The sequence below is a fragment of the Temnothorax americanus genome, unplaced genomic scaffold, assembly GCF_048541705.1.
Source record: "Temnothorax americanus isolate GAGA-0224 unplaced genomic scaffold, ASM4854170v1 Scaffold20, whole genome shotgun sequence".
Lineage (NCBI taxonomy): Eukaryota > Metazoa > Arthropoda > Insecta > Hymenoptera > Formicidae > Temnothorax > Temnothorax americanus.
The window spans coordinates 2,342,435-2,367,877 of NW_027509339.1; the positions used below are offsets into that span (position 1 = coordinate 2,342,435).

Consider the following 25,443-nt stretch of genomic DNA (forward strand, 5'->3'; position numbering starts at 1 on the left):
CGCTAAAACGAGAATTATACTCGCGAACGCGCACTTCGCACCTGCAGTGCTACGGAGTAACATTTCACTTAGGTTCACGCGAAATCGAGGTGCTGCAGACGGAATTAATTAAAGGCGGCGTGTACCGGCGGGGGTATACCGTACCATCTGATCTTGGCGAACTTCGCTAAAGATCCTTTGAAGTGTAGACAGGCTGCCACATTAATCTCGCGGGTGTAGTCGGACGAAAACGGAATTTAAAGAATATGCGTTATCAGTCGAAGCACGTCGCGCAATCCTTTTTCTCTAAAAATTGCGTTATCTTGCACGTCTCGTAATCGTTACGTGTGATTCACCCGCTTCGCATTTATCTCGCCAATTTACTCTCCCGTTCCACGAAGAAAATTTATAGCACTTACTCTCTCTCCCCTCCGCAGTATCACTTTATTACAATTACCTACTATTCATTTATCGTTATATTTCTATGCATTCATCTAGCTCTAGCATATACTGTTGTATTTTTCTGCTGTATATTAAATGTCGTTTTCGTAATAAAATGTTTTGTACATAAATTAATTTAATATACCGATTATTTCTGTTATATATATAATTATTAGCACTACAATAATTGCTTAAAATATAAAAAAAGTATATTCTCATTCATCCTTATCTTTTATCAGAAATTATAAATTCCTCAAGTCGACGGTGAAATTAAAATACGAAGAAATGTTTCAAAGCAAAAGTTCATTGCAATGATCAGTATATTATCTTCGTAGCTCTTCTACTCAGATTTTTTGAAAAATAAAGAGTTCCGCGTGGCACTTTTCCAAACTGCGTTTGTTTCAGACTAACTGACGTACAAAGGGAGATAGAAGCCCAATAAAAGTCCGACGATTTGTGAACGTTTTCTCGCGACTTGGGAAGAAGAACAGACGTAAGTTACAAAGGACGCGAGACGCGCGTACTTTTTAAGCAGTGATGAATGTCGCCGGAAGATCTCTCAAAATTGCAAGCTCGGAAAGGAATCGACTGGTACAAATGGCCAGGGCGATGTAACATCGGTCAAACGAGACTCGAACGTTCCTCGAACTCTTTTTCGAGAATGTTTCGAATTTCACAGTGCCCGCTGGCAACTTCGCGACTGGTATAAAAAAAAGAAGCACGGAGATTTTAAATAATCTTTGTCGTGAATGCCGAAAGACTGGCGCGGATGTTAAAGGATACTCGCAGAAATAATAACGCGTGAGATAGATTGTTTATTGACTTATTTGAAGAGACGAATCCTTCTGAAGGATCGCCGCCAAGACAGCTGGTTCGCCGATACGTTGGAGATTGCTTGACTGAGATATATGTCATGGTAGTTCCACGTGCTCCACTTATTGCATCGTCGCCTATTGCTTTTGTTATACCGCGTATAATCGATCGCGAAAACAATTTTAACTTCACCTACATTCGCCGAAAAAAACGAAAATACCGCTTTGTTTTCGTCACTTTTGGTCTTCAAACACGGCGAAATTTTGCGAACTTGCTTGGAAATTTTGCATGATATACATATATTGAATTTATCGCGCTTCGCGAAAATCGATCTCTCGCACGGCGCACGAACCTCGAGAATAGGAGCTTTGCTGATCGAAAGATCAGTGTTGATCTTTTGATGCGATAGAAGGTGAGCTTGATGTGATGGAAGATGGGTTGAAAGGGTGATTCGATGAGGCGGTTTAGATAGCCGGGCTTACGGTGTCTAGACCTCGGTCTAGACACGACGAGGGAAGATATGTGAGGGGGGAGGGGGGAATGACGGCGAAAGGCGGTACGGGGTGTGCTGTATTCAACAATGAAGAGCGCGCGGGTTCTCGCATCGTGGGCGGGTTAAATTGTACTTTGTGGCCGTGCGAGAGCGAGCGCACGGTCACTTAACATTCTAAAATACTCCGACGGTTTTTTCCTCACGTGCGTTCCGCTCGATCGGTACGCCGTATCGTAATGCATTTTAATTGCGACCACTTTCACGATTGAGAACAGAAAAACTTTGCATTGCAAATGTAACAGATGAATAGCAATATAGGTATATAAATATTAGATATTATAGTAGACTGCGCTGTTCTTGATGTCAGAAAGAATTCGTCATTTGCGAGAAATTCTCTTCCCTTTTTTTCATTATAAAAGTTGTATCAAGATCAATAAAACCTTAATCAGAAAATAGATCCACCCTTTTCCCCGTTTTCATACTTTCGCCTGCCTCCTCTCATTTTTTCTACAATCGACATAGAGATGAACGCAAGTAAATATTTAGACGCAAGTATACGCCGCGTTCTTAAAATATTTTTTCTTTAGCAAAAAAACTCTACCGTGACAGGGCCAATAACATTGTGAGAGACTGCAGTTGCGCCCTTACTCAAGATCTCTCGTATTTCTGTGTCTGTCCTCTTCCTTTTTTCCACTCCGGGTCGGCGCCGTTTAAACGGGAGGAACGCGGACCAAGTATAATTTCGATGCGTCCACGTCGAGTCGACTAATTGCGTTTCTTCAGGGACCGTAGCTTTTTGCCGGCGGGCACTTGACATCGACGAAGAAGTTACGATGGGCGGACGAATCGATTTCGTAGGACAGTGATTTTTTGTCGTTAGCTATCGGTACGGCGCTCGCGGAACGGCGTATGATGAATTGCGGCCGAAAGATGATGGATGCCGCGACTGCCGCCCTTTTTCTTTTCACGATCCGCTTCGTCCTTGTCTCGCACTTTCGTGCTTAATGGAGAAACTCGGACAACGGAGATCTTGAATTATCTCCGAAAAGTTGGCCGCATGATGAGTTGAAAGAAAGATTCGCGAAGGAACGGACGGACCGCCGCGGTGCAAAATGAATAATTACGAGATTTGCGAGATTTGCGAGGTTTGCAAAATGAAACTCGAGATTTGTTAAATTCTCATTTTACGAGGAAAACGCTCTTCTCTAGAACAAACGTACTTCATTCTAAACAGACTTAATTTTATGTTTTATTCTTTGTCTACAATCGTGAAAATGACGTAAATTTTAGGAACGCGAACCCTCCGAGCGCGTTAAAAATATAGACGAAGCAGATTCAATTTTTAAAAAATGCAAATTTAAAGTATCTGCGCACGTTAATTATTCATTTTATTCAAACTCCAAATAGTTAAAATATCCAAATTATCCAAGTAAAAGTATAACAAATGCTTTAAAATCCAATTTTATTGGCATGCATATTCAAGTATTTAAATATTGTAACTTAAACGTATTTTTAAAAATAAAGAATTTATTTTACAATTCTGATGTCCTTGTTCTTTTACAATGTGCTACAAAAGTAATACTATGGAATTTCTTGAAACTTAATGTCAAACATAATGTGCTCCATTTTATATTCTCAACGTAGCAAAGGACGCGGCGTACGAAAGTTGACGACAATCTGAAAAATCTAACAGCTGCGGAATTTTCGCGACATTCGCACGGGAGTCTCTTGAGTGGACGGCGCACAGGCCGTGCAAAGTGGTTTGCATGATATTAGCTGGCGCATAAATTCCACGTGTTTGCAAGCGAATGAAATCATAGTTTGCATAATACCATCCGGCAAACGCCCCCGGTTTCTGCAAGCGTGAACTCGAGCTTTCATAACTGCGTTTTGTGCTTTCGTTTGGCTGCACAGGCGACCCAAAATATACGAACCTTTCCAGTTCTGATTTAATCCGCGAGCATGAAGCGCAGAAAATAAATTGCCGTTTTCAGAAATGAGCAAAATAGTATTCCGCTACCAAATTCTGACCAGAATTTCCCTGCAATACTAAAATTTTTCATTTTTTTTTTAAATAAAAGTGTAACCTTTTAAACAAATAGAAACATTCTTTGTAGAGTACGAAACGATAGCTGAATCGCTCGAATACGCAAATACAATTTTTTCATCGTTGCAAACGCGATTCATTTATCTTGTCGCGATGGTTATCGCGACGAACGGAAAAAAGATTTATTTATATCGAGCAATGAAAAAAAAATTGTTATATCGAATAAGGCTCGTCAACGTTGATCTCTAAGTTTTGACAAACTTGACGGTTCACTTAAATTTCACGAGGAGACAGTTTCATGTTTGAAACAAAGTTGATGGTATACAAAAGTGGCAATAGTTGGACTCTTGAGAACATTTATATCAAGCTATAAATCCATTACGCGCGTGCACTTTTTAAAAATATCTTTCTCTTTTACCTTTTTAGCTTTTTATTTTTTTATCTCTTATCACGAAATCGGTCTGATTGAGAGTTGAGTTCGTGCACCGTTAACGCATTCATTCATCAAGCAATCCATAAAAAGCAATAAAAAATTTAATTATAATAAATATTAAAATCATATTAATATATTTATGCCTGGAAAGCAATTGATCTACATAATCTATTGGTGTTCATCCTTTTTAAACACGTGGTGGTAATGGAAAGACAATATTGAACGACAAGTAATAAGAAAAATTACGCCACGCCTTCGAATACGGCGTCGAGGATTAGCTTTTGAAAAAGCCTCGCCGCACCTGACGTTGACACTGACAACCACTAAAATGGAGGAACTTTAATGAGAAGAATGAGAAAAAGATAAACTCAGGAAGACGATATGCTTATATGGAACATGGTTGTTGCGTGTTTATCCTGCTTTTTCTCTGGACGATGCAATCGTTAATTTGAATAAATTTCGTACCATATGGGAATTGCCAAACGAAGAATCGCGAATGGTAATGCAAACATTTCGCGAAGAAGAATACGAGAGAGAAAGCTGAAAAGCCATTTCTATAAAATTTTAAAAATATTTGTAAAATAGATTGTAATTGCATCGAAAATCTAGATTGTACCAGAAGATTAAATAAAGCCTAGTTCAACAACTCGCTGTTTCTTTCTAATATAATAGTGTCACATGACACGGAGAAGGAAAATATAATTAATTAAAGCGAGCTCTAAATAATCTTGAACTGCAACTGGTTTTAAAGATTTCTCTTAGGTGTCTTTGTGTTTCCTGCACAGGAAAAAAGAATATCCTTAAATTGAAAATATTTTTAGTTTCAACGTAGAAATCTTGAAATGAGAGAATATTGCGTTAAACGAATTAAGAAAACTTGCTTGAATGAAGATTTATACAGTTAAACCAAGAAAAAAAGTTGAAATAAAAAGTCAAAATTCTTATAAGATGATTATACATGCGTGTACATATATGAAACAATGATGCGTTAATTTAAATATATAAGTTTTGATTTGACATTTCTTTTTCTTGTGTGTGTAAATTTTATTTCCGTTTCTCACGCCTGTCAAGCTCGTGACCTCTCGTTTATGTAATCGAGAATGTTGCTCGTGTATCATCGCGTAAGGGGGAAGTGGCCTTACCGGAAATAGCACCCCGGAGAAGCAGGAGATCAAGATAAATCGGGCTAATGAATTCCACGTTGGAACAGCGTCGCCCGATCGTTGGCAATTATCGAGCGACCCACATTTTAAGTTGCGGAAAACTCTCGCGGATGCTAAACGCTCGTCATCGGTCTTCTACATAGAAGATAACGATTCGATCAGTAACACAGGCGCCATGTTTTTTCCGATAAGAGCAGCATTATCACGCGTCGATTGAATACACAACGGGGGTATACTTTCAAATATAGTCGAAATTTCGATAGTGATGTTAAAATCGAATAGAATATTCTTGGATTTGACATTATCGCTGAAAGTAATTGGACAAACTTTCTTAAAAGTAATTGAGAAGATTTTATTATAAAAAAATTAAAAAAAATTAAGATATTTTGAGCTCTGACGTAGCTCGACTAAAAATGATACGATATCTTTGAATTTGCGTTTATCGTTTGCGAATAAATACTCCCAGATTCGCAACTGTTAACTGAAAGTAATCGAAGTATTTTCGAATCTGATTTTTACAGACCGAAACAGATTCGAATATTTCTCGTTAAATTTACAGACACAAAATATCCGACTTCGTTTGCATCACCCAAAAGAATTCGCTGCCTTTTAAAATCTTGTCTCATTATTTTACATGATGTCCCGCAAGTAATTGTCTCTATACTTACACATGCTTTTACGCATACAATCCGTGCATAAATCTAAATACATATCTTGCGGTTACTTGCGGGCCACCTTATAAAATACCGAAAGAGACTTTGGGAAGTTTAGCCGTTGCAATGCAAATTGACCAAATGGATTAGTATTAGTCCCGGATTGGATTAACTCCCGGGGCTGATTGCGCTTGATTGCAAATAACATTATTATTCGTTATCCTCACGAGCAAGTCGGTCCACAAAGTTACATCGATGAGTGAGAGACGTGCTTATTCATGATTGGATACGCTGAATTTTCATGTTATTCACGTGGTCTCGATAATTGCCAGCGACAATTTCTCAATCAGCACCGCGCAGGGACGTTTTATCAATCGTAGACTGATTGAAGAGTAGCGAGACAGTTCGACAAGCGTATGCGTTTAACGGAATGCAACGTCAAAATTTACAATCCCAGTGTTATTTAATTAAAATTTTTAATTTTGTCATTACAATTTTTTTTCAAACAGCATTGTACGATCATATATCTCCAGCTTTCGAATAATGGAAAATTAAAATTGTTTAATAGAAAAAAATGTAAAAAATAGAAATTTTATTCAATTTGCTCATGCAGAGCGTTGAAAATTTTGCGATTGTTTAGTTATAAAAATAAGTTTTTACGTAAAAAGGAATTAGTAGAAAGAATTTTCTAGAATCGGTATAAGAGTTCATTGCTTATTACGGCAACAAAATTCTTGGATCTTTGCGAAGAAGATGATGACGAGAACGTCATCTTATCTGAATGACATAAATCGAAAAGAAAAATACACGCATATATTCGTCAAATAAATTCTTGCGTCAAGTGCATTTATATGCGTCACCGCGATATCGTTATAATCGGAAAAATCTATATTCTCTCCCAATATTTGCATCTTTAACATATATAATACTGACTTATTTCTGTAATGATATAATGTCTCACGGATGTACTTTATCAATAAAATATACTTGGCGCGAGATACTATAGCGTTTCTTGGTAACTTGATCGGAAATAATAAAACATTCCAATAAAAGGCTCATTCAATTTATCGAAGAAGTATAAAGATTAAAATGTTCTATTCGCCATCAGTTATTTAATTTGAACTCTATAAAAAAATTAGTTTAAAGATATTATGAAATAAGAGATAAAAATTGAGATATATTTTTCATTGAAGAAAACACAAATCCTTACTTTAAAGGCAATCAAATGTAGTGAAGACTATGCTTACAATTAGCATTTAAAAAATGTGCCAGTTAAGAGATTTTTCATGCAAGTAAATTCCCATCGAGACAATAATAATCTGTGATAAAATGACATTCTTCAATCTAAAACTTTATCGATATAATAATACAAATATAATTAACATGATTAATTTATTGTTAACAGCAAGCTGAATGAGAGGTGTTTGGCTTGCTCTGATAAATTTCTCCTATCCCGAGAAGATTCCCGTTTATCACATATAGTCTCTTTTTTCCGCGGCAATTTTCCCCAAACGACATTTAAACGCCGTCAAGGGAGATAACGTGGCGATACACATCGCCGATTGCGGCACGTAGTCCGCGTGGAGAGAATCCGGGGGTGGCTTTATCTGCGAGGCACTAAGCCGTAGCTTCGACGGATGCACGTTTCTGTAGTTCGCCTAATTGTGCTAGGGTGGGTCGGCGACCCGAGTGCGAGTCCGTGTGCGAATCAGATTAGATCGTAAGCACTTGCACCCGGGGTGAGCGCCGCCGTGCGGTCTCGAGATTGCCCCCCCCCCCGGGAGGGGAGGGAATTCGTGTGGAGTGCGAGCTTGCAGACCGAGCTCGTCAAAACGCTTTGTTATTCTGAATCATCAATTTAAGCGATCGGCTTCTGGATAATTTTGTTATTTCGGTCGTTTTTTGTGCGCAATAATGGCATGAAGATCGTGCCAGAAGAAGACGCGTTTCTAAGACGCGAATAAACATTATTAAAGAGAAGCTTGCGGATACACGAGGAGCTCTTTTCTCAAGAGAATTTTCGACAATGTTGTTCCTTAATAAATGTGGATATATAGAGTGATATCAGGGATATATTTCTTGATAGTTTCTGACGAAAAGCGAGAAAGTGACTTAATTCGTTGCGAATGGAGTTTCTTCGAATAGAATTCTTTCGAAGAGATGGAACGCTATTTCACCGGCAACGGAACGGAACTTTTTTTCGTAGACATCTCAGCGAACTTGCTAACGAGTTAGCTGATTTCCAGTCAGATTTCTTGGCTCGAAAGTTTCTCGACCAAACAAAAGCGCGCGCTGAATTATTCTCGCGTCTCCATAATATTCAATCTGTTGCACTAGCAATAATTTAACAAAGAAAAGCAAAATCTTGTTTTCACTCAGCGGTTATATTCTTCTACCGCGGTTTTCGAGTTTCATTTCCTGGAGATTCAGGTGTAATATTTACAACAACGAAAGATCACGTTTTTACAGCTCGTGGAATGTATATGCAATGCGAGGAAAAGTAAAATTACAACGTTACGTAGGATGGATCCAGGAAATCGCAATTTTCTCGGAATTACCGATACTTGATGTTAAACCAAGATTATTAATAATTATTCCAATATCGTGTTTGCAAACTTATCAGTTTGGAGTTTCGGTGTTTTATCAGATTATATAACGTTTGCCAATAGAGAAGACAATTATTTTTTAATTTAAGTATTTTAATCAATTTATATATAATTCGATTATTTTTTTTTCTTTTAATATCTCTCACAGTGTTACAGCATCATAATATCACAAAGAAATGTGAACCATCTATAAAATTAATTTAAAAAACGCTGTAACGTTTTATGTTTTAATTTCGATTGCCAAAGGTTGTCAGAATAAACACTTTTTTTGTAATTTAAAAAAGTTTCTTCAAAATTGAGAGAAAAATCCTGCAGGTGTCTATTTTCTAAAAGAATAAACTACGATTTCCCGTTGTCCATCGATCACGCTCCAATTGCGCGATAAAACGTCCGGTCATTGTTTTATACAGACGATAGCCATAAAACCGTGAAACACAAAGTACTTCCAGACGACGCACAGCTGCTTAGCTAAGCCGACATTAAACAGGCAGCAGTGCCACTTATTCGCCGCGAAATGTGTGCGCGGGTCGCAATAAAATCTCGCTTTAACCGTTGCAGACGACTTGAACGTAAAAGTGGAAGAGGGTGCACGTAAAGACGACGGATCGGTGAAAGACGTCTCCGGGACATCGTCGTTATTTAAGTGCAAGTGATACTTCAACAAAGATAAATCTCTCTATGATTGCTCTCAAGTGTCCAAGTCGGGGTTTGCAACGCCTTTGTACGAAGGACCGTACACCGGAAACACCGGGCGTGCATAAATCACGACGCGAGGTGTAACGCGCGGCGCTCGCCGCTTAACCGAGTTTCAACGCGACGCGGACCGCGACCTATTTTCCTACGAAGGAAAAGAAAGCTCACGAGTCCAATTCGAGGTGGGGGGAAGGGGAGAAAAAACTGGAGGCCCCCGGGCCGACGACGCGGCGGATGCGGAAGTAGAAGTGGAGCTGAAAAATCCTCGCAATTTTTCACACCCCGCCGAACTCGGCTCTTTGACAGATCGCTGCATTTCCAGCGCGCACGGCACGTTAGCATCAAGTGCACGCGATTATTGGAATGTTTCTCGCTTCCGATTTTACTTGTCCAAGTGTTAATGAGGGTTTCGCTCGATATTTTTATCTTCTCCGCGTAATAATAAATAACGAAGATAATCTGATTTAAGAGATTGAATTTAAAAACCTCTCTAATTATAAACATAATGCAACAGTATATTAAATTTTAATAATTTTCTCATATTATTTATTGTATAAAAGTCATTTCTATGAAGTCGTTTTTACGATCAGGTATCTATCAAATATTCCTACACTGCTAATTTCATCGAATTTTTGATACCCCCTAATACTTTCACATTATTTTCTATCCACTCGAGAGAGTTACTTCAAGATTGAAGAGACGTATCCCGAGGGACAAGAAAAACCGAGTTTTTGTAGATCTGGATGGAAAAACGACTGGGTGAATAACGTGTTACTTTGGCCCTCGCATTCGATAGGAGAAAACTATGAAACTACACAACGACTTTTACGGAATTCTGTCCCTTTGATCGTGGCGATCTACCCGTAAAATCGAGGCGCTCCTTTGGGGCGACGGAAAACAGGAGCCTCTTTATCGACTCAAACGTTTTTCTCTAACGATATCGTTGGAGCACAAATTGATACGCTCTCCAGTCTACACATTTATGCGACACCTCTAACGCCGAACTTACCTACTTGACTCTGAATTTTAATACCGTTCTCTCTCATATTTTCCTAAACCGTATGTGTAAACGTGGCGTCCAGTGTCCCGAGCGAATCTTTTAGCAAAACGTATGTACGAGGAATATCAATAAAGAACCTTTTTATTTCGCGTGAATATTTCTTGTGACCGAAGCTATATTTTAAATTAAAAATAAGAAAAAATGACATCGGAGAGAGCAGATGCGACCTAATTTCGCGGACTTTAAAAGATTAAAAATGGAATATTTATTAAAAAGAGAGGCGATAACTGATTCCGATGGAAATAATGACATGCCTTGTACAACGACGAACACATTATCTCGCGTGTCCCATGTGCGTTTGATATAAGTTATCGACTGCGGCGTAATAGTAATATACGAGTAAATTAGGACGTTTGGTGGCAAAGGAAAATTGGCAGCCCGGTCCTTTCTCTAAATCTCGGGCGATAAAACCGGGCTATTAAACCGTTAAGCCGTTAACGCCAGGGCACGATGCACCCGCGAGAATAGCGTAAAGGACGCGCGCTTTCTTCACACCTGCCGTGTCCCGGGCGACACGTTTATTGTCCCTCTTGTTGCGTTACAATCACACTTGCAGCCCTTCTAGAGACAGAAAGCTTTCCTAGCGCGCAAGCACATTAACGCTTTCCTACGCGCAACAACACATTGAGCTTGCGGTACTTGGCTTTTACTATCGCATAACGCACACTTACATACACCCAACAATAATATAAACATACATATTTATGTTTTGGGAGAGTGTAAATGGATCGTGTAGTGTTGAGTAAAACTCTGCTTCTCTACGGGATGGTCCGAAACTTTCGCGCGGTGGAAACATCTAAGGAAAAAGTATGCGAACACATCTCTAAAATGCGATACCTTCTAATAATAGACGCGCTAACTAAACTTTCGCGCTTCTAATAAAAGTCTAGTCGTTTCGTTTGAACGCACGACTCCCGCGAGCAACATTTTGGATGTCCATTGTGTTCTGCAGTTTGACCCATGTACAAGAATGTTTAGACTTGATTAGAGAAACGACGCGAGGATACGCGTGTGGCTTATTCAAGGTGCCTGGCAGTTTCGGAACAGCCTGTAACGTGTACACCGAGTGTGTATGCATATAAGATTCCGTGTACTTTGCGGAATATATACGTGCGAATACGTGTGCGTGTATACGTGTGAATGTGTGAACTGCGTGTACAACACTTGGCTGCAACCGCGGGGCGCGATGCATCCTTTTTTAATCTTTCCGCCGCGTCGCGGTCCTCCACGGGTAAGTATCGCAGACCTCGCTGTGCAACAAATAAAAACTGCGAGATTAAACTCTGTATATAAGAGATTTTCTTCTCTTAGCGAACGTTTTAGCACTTTTTTTCGCGCACAAAGTTCACGGGGGTAAAAAAGTGCATACAAAGTGTGTCTTTAAATTATATATATATCGTTATACTTGACTAGCGCATTCTTCGACAAATTTGAAATTAATCTCGTTTTAACAGAAATTAAATCAAATTAAATGTCAATTCTTTCGAGAAGAATTCGTATTAGAATCGCGTATCGTGTTTTGCTATAGGAAAAAATCAATTATAAAGTTAAAAAAACGTAATACCGTGAATCTCGACGATTTAATTATAAATCATCTTGCACACGTGCTGGCAACATCTTCACGTAATTATATTGTTCTTCTACCTCGGAAGGATAAGAAAGATAATGGCAACGCGACGTAGTCAAATTTATTAAGGAAGTAAAATGATATTATGCGCCGCGCATACGCACTTATGCTCGCTTATCTTACACAAAGCCAAGCCACTTCTGATTGCATCGCGAGCGCCGCGGGAAAATGCATTTTCGGCATGACACACGTAAAGTATACCCGCGTGTATGTGTATGCGTTTGTGTATATTGATGCATGTCGCGTCTGTGTGTACGTGTAAGTGCATGATAAAAGCGAAACGCGCGTACAAAAGGCGCCGACGCCACTATGGAAAGTCGAGCCCCCATGGAAAAGGTATAAAATTCGTGTGCATTATTCGAGAAGGAATAACGACGTCAATCGCCACTTTCAATATATAAAGATCAAACCGATATATACATTATGGCCCATATTCTCAACTCTCTTTTATTGATAACAGCGCGCTTTTATTTCTAAAATGCTACATAGTATACGTAACTGTAGCATCTCAGAAAGAAAAGCGCGCTTTTATCGATAAAAGACAGTTTGAGAATATGGGCCTATATATGTATATATCGCATTGATTTTTTTCTCTCTCGTTTGTTTCACGTTGTTCGTAACACACAGGCTACGTACACTACGTACGTATAGTCTTTACGTTACGTACAGATATAGATTTTCAGTAGATTGGCAGCGAATATCGGAACGCAGCCACAATTTTACAATCGGGTTGAAGATGTTCCGTCTCCAGGAGACGCAAAGTTCACGCAGCCATTTCTCGCGGTCATCTTTTTATAGCCGTTCAATGGTAGGAGAGCGATAAATAATAACGTTCGCATTAGATTCGATTTCCTCGGTAAAAAAAGACACGGAGAGAAACGTCTGAGGCAGACGCGATCACGGTAATACATAAACTCTCTCTCCTTCCGTCCGCCGATCCTCCTCTCCTCCTTAGATTAGTACAACTCGAAATAGTCTAATTTATGTGCGTTCAATAATAACAGGAATTGCAGCGGACGTATTATCGATGATCACAAAATTCGAACCGATGCACTCAACTCTGGATACTTCTTCTTGTTTTCAGATGGATCGTAAATCGACGTAATAATGGACATGAGATTGAGTCGTGTTTCGTTCTATTCGGATCTTGCGAATTGATTGAATGAGCTTAATTTGCTCTCTCGGTTGTGAATTTCTATCGATAAAACCCGCTAAGAGAACCGCACTTGGATATCTTTGAATTAATTACAATAATTTACAATCGTTTCCTTCAAAACATGCAACGCATAGTATTATATGCATTGTGTTTATTCGTGTTTACTATTGTTCAAAACTGAGTATTTCTTTTGTGTTTATTCTTCGCGAAACATAACAGTTTTTTTTTACGTGAACTCCAAAGGTGTAAATCCCAATTACGAGAGCTCGTAATTCCGAAAATACAAAAGAGAGAGACACGGAAAAGCTTTTTTTTCCAAGGTACTGTATCTACGTAGAGATGGGTAGAAAAACAAGAACAAATTCTACAATTGCGAGCTCTTTCTGTAATCATGAGAAACTCTCGCGATACTTTTAGTCACTAATACGAACAGTGTTAACAAGTCATTATTCTAACTGTAAAATAAAAATATCTAAATTTCACGTTATAAAGTTTCGTAATTAGTGTAACAATATTAAAAATTTGTTTTCCTCTTTTCTTTTCTTATTATTAAGTCAACCTATAAATTGTGGGAGTTTGAAACAAGATAAATAGATTGCAACTTATTGTTTAATTAATGACGTATTTATATACTTCTTCATTATCAATTTGTCACGATATGAACGGATAATAATATTCTTACTTTTTCTGTGTCAAAAATTGACTACAAAAAACGCATCTGCAAATCTACATAACAAACAAACATAAATTTTTATAAATTGCTGCGGTAAATATTTTCTGGAGCGGATTTAGCGCCAGGGTCGAATCTCGAATGAAAAAGAAAAAGTTTTTTGTACAAAGCCGGCCGATTTCTGCTGAGCATCGATCCAGAATCTCCGTCCTATATATACGGACGTTCGGGTGTGACGGAGATGTGCGCATGGCACAGCTTGGATGCATTCTAATGCGCTGAGCGCTGACAGGATTTCACGCTGGGGCGTGCGATCGACGTATCGCGGATCCTGATGGCGTATAAAGTCGATGGATAGTCGACGGCGCGGCGCGTCGCGCTCTCGGTCCCGTCCTGTCCCGTCCTGTCCCGTCCCATCGCATCGTCTCGCATCGGTTGGTGGCATGGCGTGTCGGTTGTTCCGGCAAATATCGGACTGCGCTCTGACCCGGTCACGTTGACATGAACCACTCAACAAGTCAACGACTCGCCGCTGCTAAGTTAAAGCCGCGAAAGCACACTATACTTTCCCCTAAGAGCCTCTTAAAGGGGATGCGCCCTTTTCGCGCTCGTGCGCGCGATCGGAGAATTCCCGCACTTCCCGATGAATATCTTGCGGCCCTCCGACCTGGAAGCCCGAAAGGGGACGACTTTTTGACGGGCGATATCAAGTTAGCGCGGTCAATCGCCACTGCTGTTTCGTTTCGAGTTTGAGCGAAGTTATGAAAGCGCTCGTAAAAATGCCGAACGAAAAAGTCGCCGTTTTCCGATTCTTTATATATGGCTTGATAAAAAATACCGTAAATGACACATTAAATATAAATTGCAGTTTACGGCATTGATCGAAGAGTTGTCGAATTTTTGAATAGCTTGAAATGCTTGAAAATGTTTTAAACATTTATCAGAAAATTTTTAAATGGATGTAACGCTTAACATACCTCGTCGATTTAGCTGCCGTTTTCGCACGCACGCCAAATATTATTGCCAACATTTTATGTTTTAATTTTTTTAGTAAATATATAATGGTATATATATATAATCACACATATTGATTTAAATGTATCAAAGATATAAAGCATTTTATTTTTGTCAGCAATTAGACTTGAATTTATAGACGCTGAAAAATCTACACAATCAATATGCGGAGTGCATATATCTGCAGACAAAAAGAAACAAAGAGAGCACAATAAATATGCATATAGATATATCTATGAATATGTATGCGCAACATTTTTTTTTTGTTATACATATGTGTTTCGGGAAAAACACGGCTTTCTCGTGGATAAATTCTGTGCTACAAAGTTACACAGTTTAATCTATTCGTTTAATAAATCTCCATTCTTCGACAAATACTATAAGCTGCAATTACAAAAAAAAATGTTATTTATTTAAGATGTGTTCAATAGAAACGACTGTCATATCAGCGCAGTTTTAAAATCGGTTGTAAATTCGTTAAGAAAATATGTGAAGAATACGCGTTATATAATCTGGATATTTTTTCTATTTTATTTCGTTGCATGCACATATCAAACTTCCAAAGATATAATCGGATCTGAGGCGGCTGGTGGTGTCGCGTATTGGAAAAAGAATTATTGTGAAAGGTCTTAATTAGTGACGCGAGCGAAGCGTATAAACTTCGCTTCACTTATCAATTTGATACCGACATCGGTCATCCCGACATTGCGCGCCGTTATTACGCGTTATGTCGCTATAGAAATATAATTTTTCAATGCGAGACAAAGCACGTTATCACAAACCGTTGATTACGAAGTTGCGGCGTGTTAAATAAGATTAACGGATCAGGCGGATTTTGATCCCGTTGGATATCATTTAATTCTTTTATATTTTTTTGTAACCGCGTTCTCTTTATGGCACGTTTAGTAGGATGGCGTATCAATAAATTGATTAATAAAAATATTGTTACATATTCTTCTTCCTTACTAAATGCATAATTATACACGGAGAGAATTTTCTCTTAAAATTTAGCCTGAAATCATGGTAATTGTGGGACAACATGTACCACCAAGAATTTTATGCGAGTTATTCTGATTAATATCCACCATAATAAAAAATATTAATATCTATTACATTAAAATATAAAATATATTTGATTAATTTTACTAAAACATATCTAGGAAATTTCAATAATTTTTCAAAATTTACCAATCTGCTTGGTAATTTTTATCACGTTGTTTGTAAAATGTCTTTTGTACATTTTAAAAATTCCTTGGTTGCCAAGTTGTCTCAAGTTTGTAGTGAATTTAAGGGTAAAATATAACAATTAACAAAACATTTTCTCCGTGTAGTTCTGTAATCGTAGTGTCTCGAAAATGTAACTTTATATTATATATCAATAAGGCTAAAGTCGCAGAAATTTCCTTCATAATTTTTTTCTCATTTTCTACGAAGCTTGCTTCCGAGTTCAATCAGATTTATTGCGAATTCGTTGCTTGGCTGCGTTAGTACACATCGGTGCGCACTAAAGGTTATCGCACACACATTTAGCCAAGTCTTGACCGATGAAACTTCGGACATAAATTCCGCGAACAATATGGTAATTCAGGCTGAGCAGCTCGATGGTCAAGATGGTAACGCGCCTTTGCGAATATTACCAATACGCTTTTATATCAATTTACGTCTGACTTTTCACGTGTTTTACGCGATGCCAATAGGCGCTTTGTCGAATTTACTATCGGACCGTCACGAAAAATATCGAAATAATCTCGCGCGTCTTAAGCGTAAAATTTATTTCACCGGAATAATTTCAATTTCTTCAACATGACATACGCTTTTCCCTCTTCGCCGATATATTAATCGCACAACTATAAAATCGCTCCGTTGTCTCGTATATAAGAGCTATATTGATTTCTGGATCCGAACGATCTGCTACTTAGCTACTTCGATTGAAAAGGAAGAGAGCGAGCAATGGCTGAACGTTTCGTGAAACGGGGAGGTCTTTGCAGGAATTCAGGAAATTGAATTATTATCGTCTGTTCGTCCCGAAACTCGCGTATGTCCGTCTCGGATGACTAACCCGGCAATAACTCGCGCAGGAGTTGCGGCGTTTCCACGGACAATCGACGTCGCAGTAGAGCGGATAAATATCGGAGCCGCCGGAAATCGCTCGGCCGCGATGTTCGAGCAGTCGAGCGAAACGCACGGTTTATCCGGATGTATTTTTTTTTTAATGGACACGCGAAATCAACTTACGGATTAACCGAAACAATCAAGTCGTTATTTTTGGCAGCGAATGACAAAATTATACGGGACAAATTCGTACTTTTATCTGTGAATTTTTTAAATAAAATAAAATATATGTATATATTATAATATATACATATTGCGCGACATTTTCACGTCCCATATATCTTTATAACAAACAAGAATTTCCGTTCATGAATGCGAGACGTCTCGTATATTCTAATCATTATCGAGCGCACCGATATCGCGACGCATTATTAATGGCGTCATTACAGGACGAATAGCCAAATTATTCGCTGATAGGTCACGCGGACGAGGGAGCGCACTGACCCCTTGCAACCGTTTTATTTATGCAACGCGCAAATTATTCGGTGCTGTGTTCGCCGTTACATAATTACGCGAGTTATCCATTTATTGAATAAAGCGTCGGTGTCGGTGGGAACGGCCGCGCTTGGAACGAATGTCACTCGAAATAAATCCCGTTTTACGTCCTAAAGAGTTATGATAAGAAAGTGTAGCCTAGCAGCTGGAGTCAAATCGCGCGAGAGTCACAACGCTGCGAGCGGATAGGCGAATCGCTCGCGATCTATATCGAGAACGTCAGATCGCCAGCCGCAACCCGATCTCCCTTTCGCGACTCGAGCTTTATTTCATGTACCATCTGATGACACCGGAAAAGAGACGAAGCCTGGTCGTCGTCGACTGGCATATATATATATATGCGCGGGAATGAGCGGATAGAAGCCGCGTACGTGCACTGGAATATTGATCCGCCCTTTTAGCAATAAAGCATGCCGGCAGGAGGAACACGGAGAGACGATACGTGAAAAGTCGTATTATCTCGCGATGCACGACTCCGGCGGAATCGTCGGGCTGACGAGCGCGAATGAAGTACCACGTACCGTGCACGTTCGCAAGTATTTTTTGCACATCTTTTTTTTCCCACGGCTCTTCGCGCAATTTCTCGAATTGATTTTCCGTGAGTTATATGAATAAGAGTTATGAACCAGCTTCTGAATTGTATACAATTAATTAAATATTAAAAAATATTTCTTGGAAGAAGATTCTAATTATATAGAGATTGCAAGTTGGAATTGATTAAGCTTCGTTGTCCCTTCCTTCAAAGGAACCTGTATCTATTATATCGTTTATATAAATTATTTTTATTAACTCCAAGAAATTTACAATCTGTCACAAAATGACAATCAGTAAATCTGATAATCTATCCAAAATATCACGAAGGATATTTTCCCATTGGAATATATCCATTAGAGATACGATTGGCGGGAACTAACGAGCGATGCGCGTCGCGCTGCAAAAAACACGAAAATTCCGCGACGGAAAGTTTTAACGATGCAGCTCGTGGGAGTGTGCGGGACTTACGGATGAGCCGCGAATCAAAGAGAACACGCACTAAATAACACGTAAGTTGACTGTATTCACGCGCGAGCGCATGAATCATGGAAATCGTTTGGCGCGACAATTACACAATCATAAATCTGCAAGCCTCGTCTTGTAAGCACATAGTAATGTTACAAATGTGCGATGTAGTGTAAAATTATAAAATTTTATGTATGTATGTTGATTAACCATGCTTCGTATATTAAGTGATTAAGAGAACGTGATTAAGAACAATGCGCTACAGTTTAAAACATCTTCTTATATCCGGACATTGAAAAGTGCATTAATTGAAACTGCTATTTGGAGCGAGAAGTAACAAGGATTTCCTTGATATCAATTCAACACCAAACTTGACTGACATTACGTAAGAGCTCATGCATAATGTTACGACGGAATCTTTTCAAAAAGCTGGAACAAGAGCGTCGCTTATTCAGTCCGGTTAAAGAGTACCGAATTTATTCAGCTGCTAAAGCGACTTTTAATATTACATATAGCAGAATGCGGTAAATTGCTCTCAAGAAAGGGAGAGGCACTTTACGTCCAGTCCGTATTCCTTTCGCGGGGGGAAGGGACACAAGCGTGTTTTAATCGCGAAGAGAGAAATTCGAAAAGCATGGCACTGCGGCGCGCGGCTGGCGACTCTTTCCCGCTATCGATTGCGTCTCGATCGTCCTACTTTTCCCGCGGGCTCGGTCTAGACGAGTAAATTGCGTTGTCGACGCGCGTTTAATTGCGCGCTCAGCCCGCGATCAGCGTTGTTCAAATTCGCAATCGAGTGATACGATTGATAAAATAACAGATCGCTCGTTTGGATGCTCGATTAATAGAATGTCAAACTAAATGGCGGATATCGGAGGAATCCGTTAACTCAGTCTATTTCGCGCGTTTCGGAGTATATTATGAACTTTCTTTCCTTTGATATCGTACGTTTCGATTACGATCTTTCGTAAAAAAATGTACTTTTAATTAGTTTTGTGGATATTGAAGCAGTTTCACAGTGTACAGTTATTATTAGATGATAAAGTTGTAAAGACAGAGAACGTAGATACTCGAAAGTATCGTAAAATAAGTTATGCAACTCTTGAATAAATAGGAAACGATCAAAAGTTCCGGAGTACAAATTTATTAGAGTAGATATATATAGCAATATGTAATATAAAGAAGCCTGATGTTAAAAAATAAATTAAATAGATTCTATTACAAACCTTGCACTAATTATGTCTGACAATTTATTGTTTCCTACTTATACAAGAAACTGTGCAATTTTCTTTCCGTCTTGTCATTATATGTTAGAAAATTTAGCACCGACGATGACGGACGCATATAGATGAGGTGACAATAATTCTTGCGAGATTGCCGCATATAAAAGAAACGGAGTGTCCCCGGTATTGGCACAATCGGATGCGTGTGGCTAACATGTCTCTCGTTTCATGTGTCATGATGTGCCGATTTTTGTCGCGATATTTTATACCTTTCCCACGTGTGTCGAATAGTGACGCCCTTGTGTGTTTTTGTAAAGAGAACAAGCTAGAGAAACAAACAGCTAGACTCCACAACCGGCGTTATCGACAACAGTTTCGTAATCGTGGCTTTAGAGTTCTTTTAAATTCGGCATCGCTCCATATTGTAAATGGCAAAAAACGAGGCGCGACTGACCGGAAGCGGATATTCGCTTCCTTCGGCATGTGTATCGTGATCGAGGCACCCTTTGGACCTTCAACGTATCGTTTCTTTTTCCTTTGTCGAAGCGAGGATCGGAGGAGATTATGTTTTTTTTCGTATTTGACGAGTCTCTCTTGCAATAAATACAAGTCTTTATCCAAATCGTACATTATTAGCAAACCAGATATGAACTATTATATTATATAATTATTATGTATTTATAAAATATAAAATTTTTATATATCAAATAGCAAATCTGTCAAAATGAGAAGTAGCTAAATAATAAATTGAGTGTATCAATTGCCGAAACTTTCAAGACAGTAAATGACTATGAGACAGCAAAATAATTTACATTTTTCCATAATTTAAGCAATACAATGACACGCAAGATATTGCAACGTATCGTCGGAGGGATGACGATTATTGAAGTCTTTTCTGGGTTACTGTCTTTCTAATCACGGAATTAATTCGCAGTGCAACAGGACATACCGCTTAACAAACGTTGACGGTGCGATCCCGTCCGACATGTAACGGTAAATCTCTCGAATCGCCGGTACGCGCACTCCATTACAGTCTGACATAGTGGACATCGGATAAGCTCGTCGATCCTCGCCTAGACAGCAAACACGAGCCGCAAACTGACGAATGCGTTTTAGGTGACTCGCGAGCCCGCCGATTTCTCAAACACGTCGTGGAATGATAATGAAAATGAGCCGACCGCGCGTCGTACCACGATGGAATGGTGGTCAATAAAATAACACTGCAGTCCACACCACGTAACAATATCCAAATATATGCACACATATATAGGGTGTCCCAGGCGCCCCATATTCTTTGTTTCATCCATGAATTTCTCCACCAATTTAGAGTAGGTCTCTCCGAGAACTTCAAAGCGCTGGTAGAGTTTGAATTATTGAAAAAAGAACAAAAAACCAAGCATTATCGTGCGTGCGTGAATGAGTAACGATAATTCACTCTTCATTCAATTTCAATAATTTGTATTCGAGTGGGATAAAGTTGCAAAGGACATTCATTCAAGTTTGTTCAATAGGCTCAACTTCAAATTGGTGAAGAAATACGTGGCAGGGAATGCAGAGTATCTGGCGCACCCTGTATACATGCGTAGACGGATGAATATAAATATACGTAAATATATCACGTGACGTCCAAGATTAGCGCATCGCAAGAAACGATTACGGGTGTCAAGGAGGCATTCTTTGACAAAGAGAACACAAAATGGTAGAAAAAAAAGACGAGCTAAAGGATAACGTTAGAATAGACCGATGATGAGCAAAGTATTCTCGAGACTAAATGCTTGGAGACTGCGGTTTCTCGTGCTCGGTTGCGTTGTGGTAATGCGGCACCTTAAAACCGTCATAGGTCCAGGAGCCTAACTTCAAAACACAGGTCTGTACGTCGTACGGAAAGAACTCAACGTCGATGGAGCAGGAAGATTTATATACGGCCGGCGGTTGCCAGACGACCAATCCCGAATAGTAGACCGTGGCCTTGGTCATCAGCGTCACCTCGTAGTTGCCGTCGGCGCTGGAATCACCGAAGAAACGAGCCGAGCGTGATCACGATTGGCTCGGAGAGAAGGTCTCCGGATGCTGCCATCCTTTCCCTACCTCTTTCCTCTCTTTCCCTCTCGCTCTCTCACTCTCTCTCTCTCTCTCTCTCTCTCTATCTCCACTACCTTTCTGTCTCTTCCGATATCCGACTTCACACGTATCGACAAAGTGAATCTTGCTCACGTTCGTCGGTTATCGTGGGTACTTTCACTGCTTCGCGAAACGTCTTTCTTTCGACTGTCTAGAAGAGACTTCAAAACGGAAAACCGATACGCGTCGACTGAATCGCGTGATCGATAGCTTCGGAAACGTTACGGATTCGCGTATCAACCTCACTCGAGAGACACTGGTAACGACAATTGACTTTACTTTTGGTAAAAGTAAAAATTATAAGCTTCCTTTTTTTTATTTTAATCAATAAAATCATATTGATTGTTGTCACCTTTTGAGTTATTATCGTCATCTCATGCTTGATCCACGACGATTCACTCTATTTGCACAATAAGTACGACCGTATCATCTCGGGCTATATGGCAGCATCCGTCTTCTGGGGGTGGTTTTCGGAAACTTCGTATTCTCCCTCGCGATCGTCGGAGACCCACGCGACGAGCCAATCGCCTGTGATCTACTCTACGCTTAGCATCTATTTGATCGCCGTCCCGCAGACGCATCCCGCAGACGGAGCCCGTGTCGGATCCGCGTCTCGGACATTTGGCTGGCTAATTTTCTCAGTTAATCGTTTGGGGGCTCGAGGGCAGGGGGGGGGGATTGGTCGGGGAAGAACACGACTTAACGGCTACCATGCAAATTTACCTTGAAGCCGTCATAGGTCCACGAACCGAACTTGAGGACGCAGGTCTGCTCGTCGAATGGGAAGTACTCCACGTCGATCTCGCAGGATGACTTATATATGGCCGGCGGCTTCCACTCGACCAATCCTTGATGGTAGATCGTGGCCTTCGTGGCCAAGGTCACCTCGAAGTTGCCGTCCGCGCTGCGAGCGAGCACATTAGTGGTTCTGGGCGCTGCGGCGGTCGAGCTTACTTTGTACTTCCGATTCGATACCAAGCCGTCTTTTTTTTTGTTTTTTTTCTTTTTTTAAATTTATTTCTGTACGTGTGTATGGATGTATATACGTGTGCGTTTTAACACAATTAGCAGTATCCGCTAAATAGGCAGATAGAGATCATACGTGAACGTAAGCAAATCTGTTAGTTTTTCTGGATTTGATCAGCAATCGTGGGTAAAATAGATCCGCGCAAATAAAAGTGATATTTCCGAGAATCCGGCGCAACTTCAACTCGGATATATAGAAATTATCTGGCTCAAAGCGTTCGCAAAATCGGATTGGATTATCGCACAGGCTCTTATTTCGATCCACTATAAGCTCGAAGGCTGGGGGACGTCAATAATCTGGCTTTGCAACTAGTTAATAATATATAGAAAAGCAACTTGTGTTATTTCTTTCTTATTGTTAGTTATTATCCTATCCGTAATTTGAATAAAGAAAGAAAGTTTACTTGCTAATAAATATTTATATGTATCTCAATGTTTCCAGCTTATATTGTACTTTATGTTAATTGAATGATGCGTATACAAAATTACTGATTAATAAAATTTAAAAAACAATTGTTTCTTTTCCCATTTAATTAAAAATTTGCAAAGAATCAATATCCTGATGATCATACCGACGACAGTTATGATAGACTATGTCCATCATTATCAAATTATCCTCACACTAACCACTCAATCGCTATATTTGTAAAATTGAATGGCTTAGTAAAGTTTCTAAATTGAAGAACCAGCGGATGTGCTAGCTCGATATAACGGAGATATATAGATATCCGTGGTCGATAGCAACCCGTTTACTGTCAGGATCGCATCGGCCACGTGGGATTGCCAAGCAAACTAAGCGCGATGGTCGAGTTTCCCGGAGTCGAGAAGAGAATCCGGAGGTACTAAGTCATCGCGGATGACTGCGGTGCACCGGGATTATTTTGCTATCGGCTTCCTTTCGTCTCTCGTGAACTATCTTCGGTCCCGAAAGTTACGATCAAGTCAGAAAGTGTAGATCACTAACTCGAGTTTCTAAGCCGGAGAAGAATGGGAGGAGAATTGTTGCGAATTGCAAGAAAAGTACGTTTTACACTGGCCTACTTATAACTCAGAAAATGTCGATCTTGTCTTATCGAAATATGCGTGTCGAAAAATTATTATCTTTATTCGTCTATTAATAATTTTATTAATAGTTCTATTTAATAGTTTATTAATTGTTTATTTATTTAACATGTGTGTGTCTTAAACAAAATTTCTTGCAACGCAACTAAGGTTCTTACGTTTATAATATGGCAATCAAAAATTAAAAACAAATTTTTAAATATAATATTAATATTTTAACACATAAATGTAATAAAATATACCATATCATAAAAATAAGTAGAAATGAAAAAACTATATAGTCTATTTTCTTGTTCTTTCAGACAATTCTACAATTACTTGATACACATATATAATAAATTAATGAAATAAAATAAGTTCATCAAGTTTTATTTAAATCTTATTTAAATTTCGTTGGATGTCCCACCGGGGGCGGCCATAAGTCAGCCTTTACACATTGCTCAACTTTCCAATGATACGATTTCGCCTACAGACAGCATTGATTGCATGGACCGTCACCGTATTGGCAAGATATTTCTCGATCTCGAATGCGTCGCCACACAACCCTCCGGGGAGACGTGAATTGCATTAATAATTCAACCGAAACCTGCCTCGGCGAACAGTTTACCCGACCGACTTATCCACTATGTGGGCATGGACCTTTGTTCGGTATTTGACGTAAACCAAACAGGCGTGTGTTTATTCGTACAAAGGGAATGAATGTAGAAATCGCGTTGTTTTACGTTCGCGCAATCATGGCCCAACCGTTCCAATCTTTCGTGCGTAAATACGAGCGGCCACTTGGCAGATATATTTAACCGAGTTGTACTCACACAACAAACATAGTTATTGCAACGAAAAAGATCGAAAGATTTACTCAAGGCGAGATTCAATTTCAGCACGCTGAAAGTGTTTTACGAGCGAAAGATCAATGTTTAATTAATAAATGTTGCTTATCAATCTTAATTATATATAGTATCATATTATATTTATCGAAAGCGTTATCCGTTTTCCTTTTTCGCCTAAACATTCGTACAAAATTTAAAAACTCAGCCCGTTTTATTGTACAAAAGACCAGTTTGTCATTGTAGCTATCGCACCTGATACATTTTAGTTTGCCCTCCGCTTGGGGAAAAATGCATTTTGTCCGCCCACGAGGATATATTTTTCCTCTCCTTTCGCATCATTCGTATGAAGTATCACAGATCTACGTGCAAATGCACAGATGCTTCCCCACCCTACGTGTCTCAAATTTCGGTCGGAAAGCGTAGTCGGGTTTCCCCTATACTCACGGCATGTGGTTCAAAACTAAATGGCGACATCGAGAAAGAGAGAGAAAGAGAGACAGAGAGATCGAGGGGCAAGTTCGCTCATAAAGTAAAGAGCCTTAATTGGAGCTACCTATTTTTCACATAATTGTGCTACGCACAATACATCGAGAAGAACACCGATTTTCATACGAGTCTTTGAGACGTAAGGGTCAATCATCAGACACGATCTAATGGGATACATCATTTCGCGGAATACCGGGACTACGATGCGATGTGTAGCCATTGTTGCGTGAACCCCTTATCGAAA

At 39.4% G+C, this 25,443-nt stretch overlaps 1 protein-coding gene across 2 annotated transcripts in view; it reads right to left on the bottom strand.

The window, feature by feature from the left end:
• The window catches only part of Nachralpha4 (nicotinic acetylcholine receptor alpha4), a 168,119-nt gene that overhangs the window by 44,543 nt on the left and 98,133 nt on the right, over positions 1-25,443 (bottom strand). For both annotated transcript variants that reach the window (XM_077406027.1, XM_077406028.1), the window contains exon 5: positions 22,522-22,702. In XM_077406027.1, coding sequence (XP_077262153.1) covers positions 22,522-22,702 — 181 coding nt within the window. The remainder of the gene's footprint in view (positions 1-22,521; positions 22,703-25,443) is intronic.